This window comes from Lemur catta, chromosome 5 (genome assembly GCF_020740605.2).
Source record: "Lemur catta isolate mLemCat1 chromosome 5, mLemCat1.pri, whole genome shotgun sequence".
In the NCBI taxonomy this organism is placed as follows: domain Eukaryota; kingdom Metazoa; phylum Chordata; class Mammalia; order Primates; family Lemuridae; genus Lemur; species Lemur catta.
Window position 1 is genome coordinate 63,280,388 of NC_059132.1, and position 18,964 is coordinate 63,299,351.

General features: G+C 39.1%; 2 protein-coding genes across 2 annotated transcripts in view; one reads left to right on the forward strand and one right to left on the reverse strand.

The window, feature by feature from the left end:
* Positions 1-15,960, forward strand: part of LOC123638789 — a 38,996-nt gene extending 23,036 nt beyond the window's left edge. Inside the window, exons 6-7 of the mRNA XM_045552616.1 lie at positions 1,822-2,174; positions 14,874-15,960. Of these exons, the coding sequence (XP_045408572.1) occupies positions 1,822-2,174; positions 14,874-15,190 (670 nt within the window). The 3' untranslated portion in view covers positions 15,191-15,960. The remainder of the gene's footprint in view (positions 1-1,821; positions 2,175-14,873) is intronic.
* Positions 7,707-10,274, reverse strand: LOC123638373 (histone H1.3). The gene has a single exon (XM_045551990.1). The coding sequence runs from the start codon at positions 10,220-10,222 to the stop codon at positions 9,557-9,559; it is 666 nt and encodes a 221-aa protein (XP_045407946.1). The 5' UTR covers positions 10,223-10,274; the 3' UTR covers positions 7,707-9,556.
* Positions 15,961-18,964: the final 3,004 nt, after the last annotated feature.

The following is an 18,964-nucleotide window of genomic DNA, read 5'->3' on the forward strand; positions in this document are numbered from 1 at the left end:
ACTTGTCACCTCTATAAAATACAGCTTTAAATTTGTAAAACACAATTAATATTGTATTAATATTACAGGGTGCATACCATTTTTGAAACAAACAACCAAAAAACAAGTAATTTAAGCATTAAGTGAATTCCACAGGTATCCACTATACAATCCTTTTAAAACCTAAATAACTATGGCATAAGTTTAAGATCATTAGTGCATTTAAAACATCACTATTTAAATGCTTTAAGGACTAAAATGACAAAAGTCCAGAATTTAACAATACTAGAAACCTTTAGAGCTTTAGCACATTGCCTACCCTACACAACTATACACAAATTCTTTTTTGCACTGAAAATTTCAAATAAACCACTCACACTGTCACAGTGTTTCATACATTTTTAGAACAGGATAAATTGTAAAAACAGAAAACGTGTTTACAAAATGCACTATAAACATGGGCTCTGTAAAGAACACCTAGAGAACTGAGACCCACAAAACTTTTACTTGGAGCTGGTGAGAACCTTGGTGCCCTCCTCAAACAGTTTGCATAGCCAGCAACCTGGGCACCAACAGACAGCTGCCTGAGTCTCCCTAAAGGTGATGGTCGAGCACTGGAACAAACTCATATACACGGCATTGGAAGATGGACCAGTGTCACCATGAATCTGCTTCAGCCTTTGCCTTTTTTGGTTCTAGTACGTTTACACAAACCACAATTTATAAATCTAAACTATGATTGGACCAAAGTAGCCAATGGATTACGAGTATGCAAATTAGGAGCATCAAACTGCTTTTTTTTTTATTGGTTGGAAAAACGAAACAGGGAATTCGATAGGTTGATTTACAATACTATGTTATAACCGCATTCACTGAACCTTCTTCCCATTAAGCGTCCTTTTGTAATTTTCAAAATAATTGGGAACTGTCGCGTTTGGACCCGAAAAACAAGGGAAGAATTCCTGTTTTCTGAGTGAGTCCAGTCCCAACAGCAGTTCTGTTGGATGTGTGATAAATTGCCAGAGACACCTCAGGTTTCTCCGGCAGGAATCCCGAGATGCTGCGCCATTGTGGTATTAGAAAGAAATTGGCTAAGACTCTCTTCGCGGCCATCTTTTTCAAGGTTTTACGTTGCAATTTTTTTTTTTTTTTGGACAGCTCTTGCCATTAGAGCCGGGGAGACATTTTGATTTCAACAAAAAATATAGCGTTTACTTTAAACCCGATATTGAAGAGCCAGGGATTCCAAGATACTAGAATTTTTATGCGCGTACCCAAAATGAACACAAAATTATTTACGTTTAAACAGTACATCTTGGAATACCCTGTTTTAGTGAATTACATATGGAAATATAGTAAAACTAGGACTCATGAGGAGATGCTTAAACAATGGATTTTTAAATAACTGGAGAAGTTAGGGGAATAACACTCTGATAAAAACCAGTTAATTAAGCCGAAAATGGCGGATGTTTTGAAAAGGAATTTTAAAGCGCCTCCTCTTTCGAACACTATTTTTTCTATAGTCAAACAGGATAGAAGTTCAAAAATACAAAGTTAAACGATTAATGTGTTTGTGGGTCATGCTCGAAAGTCTGAAACATTATCAAAGAAATTAATCATTTGGAAAATGATTGTTTAAAAGGAGGGAATTGTCTACTAATTGAAATTTACCAATCAAAAATTTGCACGGAAAGAATAAACCAATCGTAAATCCCTCCGAGCACTTCCGGATTGTGGCAACCGATGACTACCAGGAATTCTCCACAATCCAATCAGAGTGATGCTGTTCCTGTATAAATAGAGCAGCAAGGCAAGTTTTCCGGTTCTCTTATTTAGAGGATAAACCATGGCACGTACTAAGCAAACTGCTCGCAAATCTACCGGGGGGAAGGCTCCACGGAAGCAGCTCGCCACCAAGGCGGCTCGTAAGAGCGCACCGGCCACCGGCGGTGTGAAGAAGCCCCACCGTTACCGTCCTGGCACCGTGGCCCTGCGCGAAATCCGCCGCTACCAAAAATCTACCGAGCTGCTGATCCGCAAGCTTCCATTCCAGCGTCTGGTGCGTGAGATCGCACAGGACTTCAAGACCGACCTGCGCTTCCAGAGTTCGGCGGTGATGGCGCTGCAGGAGGCGTGCGAGGCCTATCTGGTGGGGCTTTTTGAGGACACCAACCTTTGCGCCATCCACGCCAAGCGTGTCACAATCATGCCGAAGGATATCCAGCTCGCGCGCCGCATTCGTGGAGAGAGGGCGTAAACTGTCTTGAATGAGTGCTACCTTTAAATCCAAAGGCTCTTTTCAGAGCCAACCACTTTGTCTGTGAAAAGAGGCCGTAATACTTTACAGATATCTTCAGTAGGCAGCGAGATAAAGTTTACACTGACCTAGAAGGCCTACGGTGTCTGTTTGTATACAGCTCACTGCAATAAAGGGACATTTTCCGAATGTTAAAAGCAAACGCGTTCCCCACGTTTTCCCTTGGGCACCGCCATCTTGCCCGCTTTTCCATAGGTTTCACAGGTTTACCCTTGACCATTTTAAGTTTGTGGCTTATTTCTAACTTTGGCCACTTATGTTGACTCCCCCCGCTGCCTATTTTCTGGCTCTTGGCGTTCTTCCAGGTGGTGGCCTGAGATTTTGGGGGGGGTTGACTGCGTGAACAAGCCTTTAACGCCCTGGGCTTGGCCTTCTCGAGTGTATTTTTGAGCTTGAAGCAGTGCAAGATGCCAGCTCTCGGTCTCTGTCAAGATGCCCTTCTCCAAGATTTTGAGGACCAGCTACTTGCTGGCAAACGTTAGCGCCTTCCTCAGAGAGGTTAGATATACACCCCTGCACCTCAGACTGGGCCAAGGCTTAAGTCATTAGCTGGAACATCTAAGAACTCGTGGCATTGACAGACAGACGGCTTTTACGGACTTGGCAGCCTTTCCCTCGTCTAAACTGCAAGAGCCAAAGCAACAAACAGCAGATGGGTATGTCACAAACATTACCTCTTAATGTGAATGAAGAATGCAGAAATCATGAGACTTTTCAACTTTACAGCTAACATCCTCACAGGAAACTTTTCAACTTTTCTGACTTACCCATCTTAATGTCTAAATCAAATGTCATGAAAGTACCTGACATTTATTAAAACATGAAAATCCTTTGGCAGTTTGAAAGTTCTTTTGGAAGAAGTATTCTGCTCTTGCTTTCTCATCCGTACAAAAGCAGTTATTTCTATACCATGTTAAACAGATATTCCCTTCCCATGAATGTAACAATTTCCTTACGATTTCTAAACTGGTAGTTGAAGGGAAGGAGAAATAAGGAATTCTGTCCTGAAATCATACAGGTTGTTATTTGGAAATGTAGAAGGATATTTACTGTTTGGGATACTATGTGCTATTGAAAAGGATTTTATGTTTAAACATTTTAGCAAATTTCTCAGTTTCTAAATGAGGTGTAGTATCTTTACCTGTAATTGAGAAGTTTCTATTAATTTTTATTAAAATGTGCCATTTCCCCTGAAATATCACTAAGGAAAGAGATTACTTGAGTGATACAATTAACAATGACAAAGCTGTAAATAAATACACAGCCCAAGGTAGCCATTGTCAGAAGTCCTGTAGAGTTTATAGAGGGAATTTTTCTTCTTGGAAGCCTGTCAGACATAAAGACTTGGGTGCTGTGAGCTGGGGAGTCTTAGTACATGAGGAAAAATTCTTAATTGTTCATAATTAAAATAAATGGAGTCCTAGATACTTGTAATATAGTGATCCCCTATTATGTTGGATAAAGGCTTTGCATATTTGAATGTAGTTTCCCCTATCTGTACTTTCTTAGAGATTGTAGCTCAGTATGTTTTTAACTCGTGTTTCTGTCTCACAACTGTTACACTTCAAGATATGAGGACTTAGTGGGCATAGAAAGCATCTTCTAGCATTATTAGATCCACCACATGTATGTAGCATGGTCCTTTGCCTAAAACAAACCCTCAGGAAATTATCTAGTCAAACTAACATTTAAAATAAAAATTATTGAACAAACAGAAGTTACCATTTAGTGCATTCCTAGTTACCAAATAAAAGATTAGAGTTTATGTAATTTTAATATATAGTTCCTAAATAGGAAAAAAATCAATAGTTATTAAGTGGTTTGCCATAGGCCAGAAGTCGTGTATTATTTTATTAAGCCTCCAAAATTATAAATTCAATAGTTATCTGCTATCTAATATTCATAATTATTATTCTATTAGTACTAAACAGATAAGGAAACTAAAACTAAGACAGTTTCAGGTAAGTGTTACAGCCAAACCTATCCCTATTAGGCATTACTGTTTTAAACAATCAGCATCACTATAATCCTCATTGGTTACCTAGGGATTTATCACCCGGAAAAGCTGTCAAAGGAAGACTAACATTTTTATGTTGGCACAATCTTAATTTTTTCATATGTGATAAAAGAAATCAATGGGTTCAAACATTTGCAGGGTCCTGTATAATTGTGAAGTTCTATCATACTATAATTATTATAGCAAATTGCACAGAAATGTAACAGATACACAAACATAAAAATATAACCTTAGTATTGACAATTGTTACCCTTTCTGCCTACCGTTCAAGTAATAGTCTTGATGAATTAGCCACATACACACAATTATTTTTTTAATTCTAAAAGGCATACCTTGATATAGTAGTGGTTACTATCAGATGTTTTTAAATTAAATTGTGATTTTATTCAGGGAAGATCACAAATCTGATAGATTTGTCAGGTCATATTTTATATGTATCTGTTGGTATATTATGTTGTATATCCATTTCAGGTTTATATGTTTGCCTCCAAGTACATACAATTTTAAAAACAGTATATAAGCCCTAAATAACCAGTAGCTTTATTTTACAGAAATAAGAACTAAAAATCAAGACAATTAAGAAATCCTATTTTAGTATTAATATTTCTTCACATCCTCCCTTCCCCATCTGCCCACAGTAAACATTGATCTTTTACATCTGAGAATTTTTACTGCAAAGTTACAAATTTTTTACTGCAAAGGTATATATATATTTTTTTAATTTTTCTTTTGTAGTTTCTCCAATACCTTGGAATGGTATAATTCAGAAGGTAAGAAAGATAGTCTGTAAATAAGGCCATGGAGAGAAGGGTCATAAAAGGGGCAGAGGAATTTATTATCCTAAGGATAAGTTTCCTACACAGAAAAACAGAAAACAAAATCACTGAATTTAACATCTGGCAATAATCTAATCCATTTGATAGGAATAAAAAAACTCAGTCAATTATACACACACACAGAGTAGTGAAAAAGAAGAGAAGACTGCTATTCTAGAGTTCAGTTTAGTTAAGGAAAGAAAAGAATAGATGCATTGACATGTTTCTATTGATAATGTAACAAACTATTAAATGCCATGAAAGCACATTATCAAAGGTATTTTAAATTTAAATAACAGTAATTTCAAATTTAAATTAGAGAAATTTTTTCTTGGAAATATAACTTGAGACGGAATTGGAACACTGGAAAGATTCTCATTGGTAGAGGGATTTGCCAGAGAACAGAATTGTAAAAAGAAAAAAAAAAGATTAAAAAAGACAGAATAGAAAGATTTGAGTTATTAGTGCCTCTTGTTCCTGTGAGCAGAAGGTATTATTATGAAAAGAGACTACAGAATTTTCACTTGAACTTAAGGCAGTGGGAAGCCAGTAACCCTTTTCATGAGGCATATTTTGTTTTTGTTTTTGTGAAATGACGAGAATTTAGGAATCAGAGACTGTTAAAACTAGAGTTAGGGAACTGGTTAGGAAGCAGTGGCATCACCCCAGCTGTAAGAGGATGAAGAGAGAATATAAGACGAGAGAAAATGTCATATTTACTGAGAATTCTTTAAAAATCAACATGATTTAGTGACTGAGTTACAGGGATAATAGAGGCCTCCACACAGTACCATGAAAATCAGCCTCCAGTTAAAAGGAGCCAGGCAATTACTAAGGAAAAGGGAGAAAGTAGTGACTTCAGGCTGGTTCTAAAAATTGTTTTTGTTTCTGACCTATGCCATATGCATAAGTGCTCTCCAGCAGATAAGATAATATGGAAATGCCCTTCACAACTTCCATGCTAAGACATCTTTACTCTTCTTTATCCATCCTAAGACATTCATTGTAACCTTGATGTAACTGCCAGAAAAATTTTGGGAAATGGGGAAAGATTTAAATAAGTTTGAATTTCCTTGAAAATGAGGGCCTGTCCAAGACAAAGGAATATGAATATGAATTTACGTAGATGAGAGTAAAATTCTAGAAGGTCATTGATTGAATTATCATGTTTAATTGTTTCTTTTGTATTCCAAAGGGCTTGTGAAATGGATAGCTCACAATGGGCCTAAAACTTAAATACCTGAACTCTGCTTCTTTCTCAGGGAGCCTAAAAAACAACTGGAAAACTCTACCCCCTTTCCTGTTGATGTAATAGATGGAGAGCAGTGCAAGGATGATACCAGGAATCAAGAAACCTGTTTGAGACCCAAGTCCACCGTATCCTGATAGTAAGTGGTCATTTCTAGTCATTTCACCTTTCTAATTCACAGTTTTCTTAACTTTAAAACAAGCATTTTAACTACACATAATGTAAATGTGTTAAAAGTGAGGGCCAACTGGCACAGTTACAGAAGTGCTTTGTAAACCTTGAGGAACTAGAGATATGTTACAGTCATGTGGACTGCTCTTGTTGAATGCCATATTCCCACATAAATCTCTCATTCCTCATCACTTTTCATCAAAAGCCTAACTCTCATTCTGGATGTTAACAACTTCCCATGTCTGTTCCCCTTGTTGAGGCTCAGAGAACGATACCCCAAAATAAAGTCCTTCAGAAGCAAAAGTTTCTCTCTGTAGCCTCAGAATCAAAAATTTGTCTCTGACCTTCTCCTGGTCTCCAGTCTCTGACCCCTCATCCTCTCCTGAGGCTGGCCATCAAAACTAGAATCCCTCTTCCCCAAGGCAGGTCATAGAAACCAGAACCCCGTTTCTCCAAAGCCAGCCATAAAACCTAAAAATATTACACTAACTTTTCTCTTGTCTTTCTTTGTAAAATCTAGTCATAAAGAAATTATCTGACCTACTTTGTCTGACTATCTGTTATAAGTCCCCTATTCCAGAGAGGGTCCTGCCCCCATACCCAGACGGAAGGAATGTATGCTCAGAGAGGCCAAGAAGAATCTAGACAGACAAGCCTTGCTGAGTTTCCCCAGTCTGTTAGCGTTAGATTGTACCCTTTTTTCCCAATCGTATTTCTACATAAATGTTCTACTTTGTAGGACCTAAGCGTAAAAATCGACAGTTTCCTCTATATTTCTGGGTCTTCATTCTGAAGGATCTTACGTTACATAAAATTATAATCAAATAAATTTGTTTGCCTTTTCTATTAATGTCTTTTGTCAGTTGATTTTCAGCGAACCTTCACAGAACAAAGGGGAAGTTTTTGCTGGCACCCACATAACTTATCTTTCCCACTCGATGATTCAATCTGTTATTTTCAAAAAGATTATTTTGAGTGGATATTTCACATTCTTGCATTTATTCAGATCTCTTTCTCAACCAAGCCACTCTCATAATGGAAGGTTTTGTTGCTTTCTCTAGAAAAAAGACATTGTGGGATGTAGCTGTGGTTCCAAAAAAAAAACACTGAATTCTTGTTTAGGAGAACAAGAAAGATACTCACAAGCTACATTTTTTTTTCCAGAAGTTTAAATAGGATGTACAATTTAATACACTATTAACCGAAGAGCAAATGTAAACAAATAAGATACAGAGGCATTTTAATCATGAGGGATTTATGTTATATGGTCCTGCTGGAGACCTGCTCAGGAGTTCATGACTTGTTTTGTGCTGTACACTCTGGAGAGTCTGTGGAAATCTGTACACACCTTCTCAAACGGATTTTTTACAAAAATACATAAAAGTATACAGGATAATAGTGACATTAAAATACAGTTACCAATTTTTTAAAGTACATATAATATGTATGCGCTTTTACAAACACATCAAATAATAAGATCCAGCAGCAGGTTTAATAATCAATGTCACTTTGAAAGACAATAAGTGTAAACTTTATTTCAAGATCCCTGCAGTAACTGCAAAGTGATATGAAAATGTCTTCCATTGATGAAAAAGTCACAGGTACTGCGAGTCAAGTGATTAATTGCCTGTACTAACAATTAAAGGAAGTATTAAATTGTATTTAGGGTTTGTGACTATAAAGATGTATTTTTTTCCTCATCCAGAGTCCCATAAACGTCTGTATAAGTCATATTTTCTCAGGAGGTATCAGTAAAATTAAGTGGGTTTTCCCAAAATCAAAAAGAAAAAGTCTCAGCCTCCAGGATGAAATGGAAATGGTGAGCTATCCAGGTCGACCTATCTTCCTACAGCTTATTTTCTTTGCCCTGATGACCCCAATTTCAAGCTCCATTCAACCTTTCCAAAAGCTTTGTTTCTCCCTCCTAGTTCCTCATCTACTCACCAAACATATTAAACAACTAATCCTGCCTCCCTGGTCCTCTCAGTAACCTGTGAGGAGGCAATCTGGAAAACGGAGATTATAAACTCTCAAAAAAGCCTTTTGCATTTTATTCTGTTCCTTAGCATCAGGGTGGTAGCGATGATTATGCAGATTTAAGCAGAATGACAACAATGTGCGTGGGTCTGTAAAAAGAGAATTCCATTGATTTTCGGGGGGGGGGCGGGGGGGCGTGGATCTAGGCCTTTCGACTGTTTCCCAGTATATACAAATTTTAATATCTGAACCTCTGATTGGCGCATTATTTTCTCTCGGAAGACTATGCAAATAAATCGAAAACTACGTTCTGATTGGCCACTTTAACAGCCTCTGCAAACCAACAGGAAAGCAAGTTTTACGAAACTGAGCCAGATAACGTAGTAACCCCTTCCTACAATTGGTCTATTTGTAGAATTGCATTTTTTCTAACGTGTCTGGGCACCGGGGCCGAGGAGGCCACGCTCGCGCCAAGAACAAGACCCACTCTTCCTGCGCAGACCTGCAGGTCCCGGTAGGCAGAATACAGGGCCTCCTCCGCAAAAGCAACTACTCAGGGAGTAGAGACCGGCGCGTCCGCGTACGAGGCGGCGGTGCTACAGTACCAGGCCGGGATTAGGCCACGATCGTCGAACTGGCGGGTCACTCCGCCCGCTAGTAGACGCGCACCCGGCGCCACCTGCAGCTGGCAACCAGTAACGACCAGAAGACCAACAAGTTCCTGGGCCGCAAGAGCACTACCCTGGTGGCGTATTGCCCAAGACCAAGTTACCTTAAGGATGGAGTAGTTACACCACCTCCTTAGCGCTAGAAATGAAATCTTTTCAAAGTGAAACCCTTGTGAAGATTGTAACCGATCTTGTATCTGAGCTGCTGCGTGCGCGCGCCCTGCGTAGTGAACCCGGGTGGCCAATCATACATCATGGCGGGTATTTAAAGAAATAACCGGTTCAGCTCTTTTGAGTGAGATTAAGTGGGTGGCTCTGAAAAGAGCCTTTGAGATTTCCAAAGCAGAACATACCGCCAGTTTTTCACTTCTTCTTAGGAGCCGCCTTCTTAGCCTTGGTAACTTTGGGCTTAGCAGATTTAGGTTTGGCTGCCTTAGGTTTAGGAGCCTTAGTCTTAGCCGGACTCTTTGTAGCCTTCTTCGGCTTGGCTGCCTTCGGTTTTTTTGCACTCTTGGCCACTTTCTTGGCCCCAGCAGCTGCTGCCGGCTTTTTTGCCTTCTTCGGGGTCTTCTTGGCGCTCTTTTTCGGGGTGGCGGCGGCAGTCGCCTTCTTGGGTTTCTTGGCTGCTCCCGCGGGCTTCTTGGGCTTGGCTGCGCCTGCTTTCTTCGCCTTGGGCTTAGCTTCCCCGGAGGCTGCCTTCTTGTTTAGTTTGAAGGAGCCAGAAGCACCAGTGCCCTTGGTCTGCACCAGAGTGCCCTTGCTCACCAGGCTCTTCAGACCAAGCTTGATGCGGCTGTTGTTTTTTTCCACATCGTAGCCCGCAGCCGCCAGTGCCTTCTTGAGCGCGGCCAGTGAGACGCCGCTGCGCTCTTTGGAAGCCGCCACAGCCTTGGTGATGAGCTCGGACACCGGAGGCCCAGATGCCTTGCGCTTCCCAGCTGCTGTGCCTGCTTTCTTCACCTTTTTCTTCACAGGTGTTTTCTCCGCAGGTGCGGGGGCAGCAGGAGCAACCGGAGCAGTTTCCGACATGGCTCTGTTTTACCAGAAAACCCAAAAGTAACCTCAAACTGTCACAACGGCGTGTCCTTTGCGCCGGAGGCTGAGGGTTTATATAGAGAGACGCTGAGTGATGATTGGTTCCCTGTTCCATGAGCCGCGCTGCTAGAGAAGGGCTCCTCGGCTCTGCCGCGGGGCTGTGTTTGTTGCCCCTTAAAAAAGGATAAAAATATAAGAAATCTGGGCATGAAATAATTAGGGATTTGGGGGAAACGGATCCGAGAGACTTTGGGCTTCATTTCTGCCTGATTTTCTATGCCTAGTTTCAAAACCGGCACCCTGAAACTTTCCTGATTCCCCCAACTCTCTTTCAAACTTTGGTCAAATCGAGACAACTTTCAGGTTTTCCTTAAAAATACTATTTCTCCCTGTATCATTTGCAAATCTCCCTTCCAGGAAATTGTTCTGCATATTCTCATCTTCTCAACTTTATATAAATAAACTCATATTTACTAAAATGTATAGGGAAATTGGATTTTTTCGCAGGAGCAATAGCACAGGCTCTCCTGCAAGCTGTTTGCATCAACCTCTTAGGAATTGGCACTGGGGTAGAAAGTTCTATGTACAAGACTGATGATTATTTTAGAAAAGACAGGTTTAAAAAAAAGTATTTGGATTACCAGTATGTAAACTGTACTTGATCCCTGGGTTTTAGTAATTTAAACATTTTTCAGAAAGTTGAGACTGAGAGTGCTCCAATTTGTCTTTTAGATAAACATTGCTAATAGTCACCAACCTCTTAAAAATAAGGATCATAGATTTTTCAGACCTAGAATTGGCATTAGAGGCCAAACACCACATCTACAAGAAAGAAAACTGAATCATGAAGTTATAGAACGGCAAATAGACATCATTTTACCAGATGTGAGAATTGAGAGCTGTAAGCATAGAGAGATTATGTGATCATGTCCCATCTTTTTAAAATTTTAAATAAATGAAAGATATTCTGTCCATAAACTTTCTTCCTTCAATATTTAGCATAGAATTTTGTATATATTTTCTATATTTCAAAATTACATTTAAAATACAAATTCCAACATTGCAAGTGTGGACACAAGATTACAAAGAAAAAAATTCTCATTTAAATTGCTTTGTGACTTTTCATAATTCTCCTTAGGCTTTTTACTCACAACATATGAACAAGGCTGTCAGAGCCTAAATTAATTGGCTGAATGTGTCCACCTAAGGAGTTGAGCAATCATTTCATAGCAGAGTTGAGCAATCATTTCATAGCAAGCATGAGTGGTTTTATTATTCCATCTCTTTCAGCTTACAATTCAGTAGACCTGATAGAACTATCTTGTTATAGGATAAGTAAGCACAAATTTAATATCTCCCATCAAATAATGAGATACTGAAATTAACCCCTATGTTTGTCAAAGAAATAAATAAGAAAAATATTTTGGCATTATGTTTCTCCTAATAAAAATACTCATATTTCCAAAATTCTACTTATTCTTGCCTATGCTGAATGGTGATTTGGGAATTTTTTCATATAAATCCAAAATAAAATAATCAACTTTAAAGATGTCATCTCTCCTTATTCAACTAATTCTAGAAAAATCACTTGGCTTATTTTAAATTACCATTTATTGGCAGGCACAGACTGAAACCAAGTCTCTGGGACTTAAGAATATGTTATACGCAAAAAAAAAAAAAATACAAATACTGTGTGTAAAGGAGGCAAACTCATAGAGCTGGATTAGCAGTACTCAATTATTCCTGTGGTGAGGCATTTTATCAGTGTCTGTAGGAAGGGGCTGCATGTCATCTTTGATGCCATCATTGTCAATAGCAGAAGTCACAAGAATACTATAGGCCCTTTTCTTTTTTGAGTCCATAGCTTTATATTATGTAGTCATAAAAATACAATTAAAATTCAGATTTCTAAATGTTTATTATTTTGGTCGTTATTATAGTCATAATATCAGTTGTTGAGTAATTTTAACTGCTTACTAAATTAGATAGATTGAATTAGAAGATGTCATCATTTCATTATTATATAACACTTACTGGTTCCCATGGCTAGTTAGGTACCTAATATGTGCAAAGGCACTGGGGAAGAGGGCAATTTCCTTAATTGTAAGTAAATCTCTACCCTTCCTGGAGGACAATAACTGACACTCAATTTTGCCAATAAAGTTCTCCAGATGTTTATAGAAGGAAGGGGCTTTGGTGTAGTTACTGTGGTATTGCTTATCTTCTCTGAAACTGTAGCATGGACATGGTTCCTGAAAGCTGGCTTACCCCCTGGGACAGCAAGCTTGAAGTCATGAAAAATTTCACCTATTTTGAGGTGGCCCTCAAGAAAAGGTTTTTTATTGCTTTTGAATCCTAAATGTGTATATAACCTAAAACAGTACATTGTGCACTACACTAAGGATTGAACTATTTATTTCATAGATGTAAAAAATAGCTAACAAAAACTCGTTGGATAAGTGATAGCTAACTAATTCACAGCTTCATGTTCTCTCAATTTTGTGTTAACTCCACCACCACCACAACCACCATGGTAAATGACAGATACAGGTAGTGTTCACTAGGTCAAACCACAGGGGCAATGCTTAAGTATTCCATAATTCAGTGATTTTCAAAGTTTTCAAAAGAAAGGTGACTATGTAGAATTAATAACAAAAAAGGGAGAGAAAACATGAACTATACAGAAAATAGAGCTTTGTATTAATATCACATGTGTTCAGAAGGGTCATGGGAAATCATACTTATTTTAATTTTCTGTCAGATGGTCTTACCTAAGGACACTAGGCCCTTGAAACTCCCCTCCAAGCACAACTATGGTGTATTAATTTTATTTCATAAAAATATTCAATTTACTTTATATATCTTTTTTTCTATCTGTAATATCTGGTACACCCAGAAGTTGGCTACTTTCTATTGTACTTCAAAAATACTCAAAATCCTCACTTCCTGGGTACCCAGGCATTCAGCACACTTCTTTCCCTTTCCCTTTGTGTCTGAATTAGGAACTCCTCTGAAGAAATTCCTCCTGATAGCACAGCCCAGCCCAGGAGAACTTTCTGCAGTGATGAAAATGTACTGTGTCTACACTGTCCAATAAGTAGCCACTACCCATATGTGGTTATTAAGCACTTAAATGTGGCTAGAGTGACTGAAGTTAATTTTTAATTTTAATTAATTTAAAATTAAATGAGTGTATGTTGCTAATGGCTAGTAGGACAGAACAGCTTTAAAACAATTCTTCTCAAACTTGAATGGGCATACAACCCACCTGAAGATCTCATTAAAAAGGCAATATGAGTTCAGTAGATTTGGGTTTGAGCCTGAAATTCTGTATGTCTAACAAGCTTCTGGGTGATGCTCTACCCATAGATACTAGGCAGCAGCTAGGAGTATACTGGGCTGATGTCTGATCCCTCACCCTGAATTTACTTTTCTCTTACCTTTAATAGACTTTGAGCTCTTTAAAAGAACAGAGGTGATTATCTTTGTAAAACTGATATTTGTACACGATTCTTGGCTTGTAGTAGACTCTAAATTGTTGAATGAATCAATGATGCTAGTTTGGTGCCTTTATTAAAAAGGAGAGCATGGGAGACACATGTATCTATACCTACAGGTAACTGGACCGAAACTAAATCCCAAGTAGACTTAACTCCGAGAAATGAATAATCTTCTGACTGCCTATAAGGTAAGCACTAGCAGAAAAGGGATTTTTAAAAATTACCTCCGTAGTACATAAAAGGCACTCAATGTGAATGTGTGCTATGTGCGAGTAAATGTTGAAATTTGTCTACTAAATATATCAACCTATGATCTGTGTGTAGAACTTTAGTTCAGATACTCTTTTTATTAGGACACTATTTCACAGAATTTATTAGTGTTAATTTGCAAAGGTTTATTCACCATAATGTAAATTCTTAACTGGCCTGGAAACAGTGACAGACAGCAAAGTCATAACACTCCAGGGTCAAGCCCAGCAATACCACTTAGTAGTAGATGATTAGGTCTTTCAGCCTGGGATTCCTCATATTAACACCGCACATAGTGCTTTATAAATTGGAACACAAAGAATGTAAATTCAAATGTTGGCACCCCTTCCTAGAGCTCCCTGTTTATCAGGAGTGCTGAAAACAATTTATTTATGCATGCCTGTGTCAAATGGAACGTTTCATGACTGGCCAAATTTAATAATGAATATTGGTAGATTGTAAGAATTTACAATAATACAACTTTCTAAAGAATATTCACATTTAAAAATTAATTTTCTTGTGGTATCTCTCCATTTTGTGAACAAATGTAGCTTTACTGCTTCGTTTCACAAGACCAGTTAGAAGACTTGTATTAATACACTACTGGTTCTCTGAGAGAGCCCGCAGGCACTGGACTAGAGGACACAGAAACCAGTAATTCAGGACCCAGACAAGAAAACAGGAAGGAGCCAGGCGCGGAGTTGCGTTTCCTCTCTCCTCTACGCCCTTTCTCTCCCTAGGCAATGGTAGGGGGCGCCCACTAAGGTAGAGAAGAGGCGGGGACAGAGGTCTCGTTCCCGCCCCGCTGTTTCAGTTTTCAAAAAGGTCCGCACAGTTGATATATAAGCAGCTGCCTCAAGCTTTCAGTTTCCAGTAGTGCGATTGCTCTTTCTTAGTCAGTATGTCTGGCCGAGGGAAAGGCGGAAAAGGCCTGGGCAAGGGGGGCGCTAAGCGCCACCGTAAGGTTTTGCGTGACAATATCCAGGGCATTACCAAGCCTGCAATTCGTCGTCTAGCTCGTCGTGGTGGTGTTAAGCGCATTTCTGGCCTGATTTATGAAGAGACTCGGGGAGTGCTCAAAGTGTTTCTGGAGAACGTGATTCGGGATGCTGTCACCTACACGGAACACGCCAAACGCAAGACAGTCACGGCTATGGACGTTGTCTACGCCCTCAAGCGCCAGGGACGCACTCTCTACGGATTTGGTGGCTAACTTGCCCGTTGTCTTGGTTTCCTGTCCCTTAAGGCAAATCGCTCACAAAAGGCCCTTTTCAGGGCCACCCATTTTGTCATATGAAAGGCTGCCACTGATGCGGAAATAAGGTTTTGTTTTGTTTAATCAATGTTTTGTCCGGTTCCAACTGGCTCACACGGAAGCCGTTTTTACCGTAGGGCCTAGCGTACTTGCGTGTTTGTCAAGGTCTGCAGCTGTCTTAAAATGGCGGGTCTGGCGCGCTTACAACAAAGGAAACGAGAAAAAGCTTTACCATCTGAAGGTATGTTGGGAATGGCAGCTGTCTTTAACGTCGGTTTGTTTAACGGTATTTAAAGAGCTAATAATGGCCTGGGGCGGAGGGTTGTCGGACAACGGTTAGGATACACAAAAGCAAAAGTCCATTTACTTGAAAAAAAGTGGCCACGACACGTAGGGGGAGGAAGGAAATGTTAGGCAGCGAGCAAAGTTGTAGCTTTTAAAGGGCAGAAATGGCGTTTTTTTCTGTTTCAGGGTACTGATAACAAAAGCGGCTGTGAAACTTGGGTCTCTGTTTCTCAGATAGCAGAACTTTCTTGACGGTGGAAGGCATCTGGTACTGTCTCTTGAAGCAGGGGAAGTTCACTTCTGCTGTCCCTTCAGGCACTTTTTCAAGGCTGAGAAAACTCGGATAAGTTAGGACACGTGTTTTAATTAAAGGGTAACAGGGTGTTGTGAGTTAAATCTTTTTCACTTTATCTTTGATCGTTAATTTTCCTGATAGGTTATTAGTGTGAGTACCTTTCAGAGTGAAAGCAGCATTTTTAGTTTTTGTCTTAGTGTAATCACAAGCCATTGTTGGAACTAATGTCTCAATTTTATTGATCATTTTGCTGTGTTTTTTTCCCCAGATAGGATCTGGTTCATTCATGTGTTTTGTCTACCTAAGGCCTTTCGACCTGTAACCCTGCTGCATTCTAACCTGAACATTTTTCCGCCAGCCTGGAGAGGTAATTTGTCACCTGTGGTCTAAATCTTCCCATTTGAGGACTTTTCACATAAACCCAAGGGTGAAAGCATCCCAGTTTACCACCTTAAGTCTGCACCTGTTGTCATGATAATTATAAAGAATCTGCCTTCTACTGTTAATAACTATCACAAAATAAATTTGGTAACACTAAAAGCTAGTGATATCCCAATTAAGTTTTGATGTTCTTCTGGTTCCTTTCTCTCCATGTAAATGTATTTTAGTGTCTCTCAGTTGAATCTTTCCACCAATTGCTAGATCCTTTATATTTTATCAAACCTCTAAGGCCCAAGTAATCTGAAGTCACTATCCCCATGTGTCACTCACCTTACCCTTTCCATGATTACATGAGTTCTACACCAACTACTGACTAAAAATGTCCTTGCCATGATTACCAGTGAACAAATTACCAAATTCAAAAGCACACTTCAAGAACTTCATTTGTTGCATTTGACCCTGTTTTATTCCTGCCTTCACAATCTCTTCACAAGATTTTATAATAATGCTTTTCTTCCTGGCCCAGATCATATGCTTCTAATTCTTAGTTTGCTTTTCTGGATTCTATTCCTATTTTTGGTTCTTCCCAATGAACTCTTTCTTATACTCATCACTTCATTGATGGTCCATGAGTCGTCTATTCCGGAGTGTGCCATACATAGACATCTGCAGGCACCTAGAAGAGAACCCAGTATCAGCCGTCCAACCCTATTATCAGTGCCCTACAATGACCTTACAGGTCCCCTGCATTCTTCCCACCTTACAATCCATCCCACAGCAATGAGAGATTTGAGTAACCTGCAAATTTTGTCATCCCATCTTTGCAAAAATAAAAAGCTTTCTCTGGTTCTGCTAATATCTGCAGAACAATACCCAATTTCTGTGCTTTATCTGATACTTGCTCGCCTCTACAATTCACCTCTGCCCAACCATGGATTTCTACAGCTGGAATGTACTGAACAACTTGCTATTCTTGCAGCTTTCTTATTGCAAATAGTAATCCTTTACATACAGTCTTTCTTCCACATATAACCTTTGACTCCTTTGGGGGTTTCTTCCTTCAAAAATTTCCTTCAGGAGACCTTTACCTGATTCTCACAGACAAAATCAGTACCTAGGATTTCTTATATTTCACAAACCACACTCCTCCACACATGTCCGTAGCCCTACTTCAGAGTTCCCTTATATGACTACAGCGATTGCACACTTAAACAGTTAGTGATGATTAATGCCTTAAGATTTCTTGAGACCTTGGGCAATGTCTTCATTTCAGTATCCTCAGAACCTACAAAAATTACATGGCACAGGCCAGGCATGGTGGCTCTCCCTTATAATACCAGCACTTTGGGAGGCTAAGGTGGGAGGTTCACTTAAACCCAGAAATTTGAGGTTGCAGTAAGTAAGCTATGATGGCGCCACTGTACTCCATCCAGCCTGGGCAATAGAGCAAGACCCTGTCTCTACATTTAAAAAAAAATTATATGTCACATATTGTTCACTCTCTAAATGTTTGTGCAATTACTTAATGAATCATTGAAATTAATAAGCTAATCAGGGCCGCCAGTATACTTTTGTACAAATCATACCCCTTTAACATTATCTCTGCTCCCTCAGAACTTCTCTAACCATTTCCCTTTACACAAATGTCAAGATGTGTGGCTGCCAGTCATTTATATTGCATACTTTTAAAAATGGAGATTAAGAACCATTTCTTGGTAATGAAAACAACTTAATGGGTCCCAACCAGCATATAAAAAATAAGTGGTATATGGAATATAATAAATAGAAATTATGCTTTGCAGACACTCCTCAAATCGTGTCTGAATGGGGATCACAGGGTTCAAACACATTGAGATAAAGAACATTTTTCTCAATTCTGACATGACCTGCCCTTGTTCAGACAGTCAATGTATCATCTCATGTAATAAGTAAAAAATATTATGTCAAAAAATTTTAGTTTCAAGTATATGTCCTTTCATTTTTACTATAGAACTTGAAGGACAAAAAGTTTAAAAAATACTGATTCATTTATTTCCTTTATAAAGTTGTGAAATTTTCAGGTTAGAGTATTGCCTCACTTATCTAGGCTTCAGAACTTCAATATCCACCCCCTTGCAGCTAGAATGCAGATATGTGGCCTGGGATTCACCAAACAGTCACACATTTAAGACTTCCCTTCAGAATTGGAAGACAGGAGAACAGACTCTGGTTAAAGCTTCTGGTACTGCTGGGATAGGAGATATCAGATGGGCCAATTTTTGGTAGTGACAGCAGCCATGGGTTCCAGTTGAGTTGAGTTCTGGTTCAGCAGTGGCAGTTGTGACACAACACCAGGTCAGTTCTGCAGCACAGTTTTGGGTTTTGTCTTTGGAAATGTGTTATGGCATGGTTCTAGAGCCATCCCAAGCATGCTGCTATCTATTCAATATCCTTTAAACATCCCTTTTAATGTATGATTAATTATAGTCATCTGGCAACTAAGAATTTAAAAAGAAAAAACTCTATTTTCTGGTTGAGTTTTATGTTTTGGGGGGATTTGGAATTGTTTTATAACAATGATGTTAAAAGGCCTTATTCCTTATTATAGTTGTAGTAAACAATAACTCCCTCCCACCGCATATTCGTGTCCTAATCTCGTGAACCTGTGAATGTATTTTCTTAAGTGTTATAAGAGAATATCCAGATGTCGTTAAATTAAAGCTTTGGAGATTAGGAGATGATTCTGGATTACTTGAATGGGCCCAGTGTAATCACAAAGATCCTTATAAATG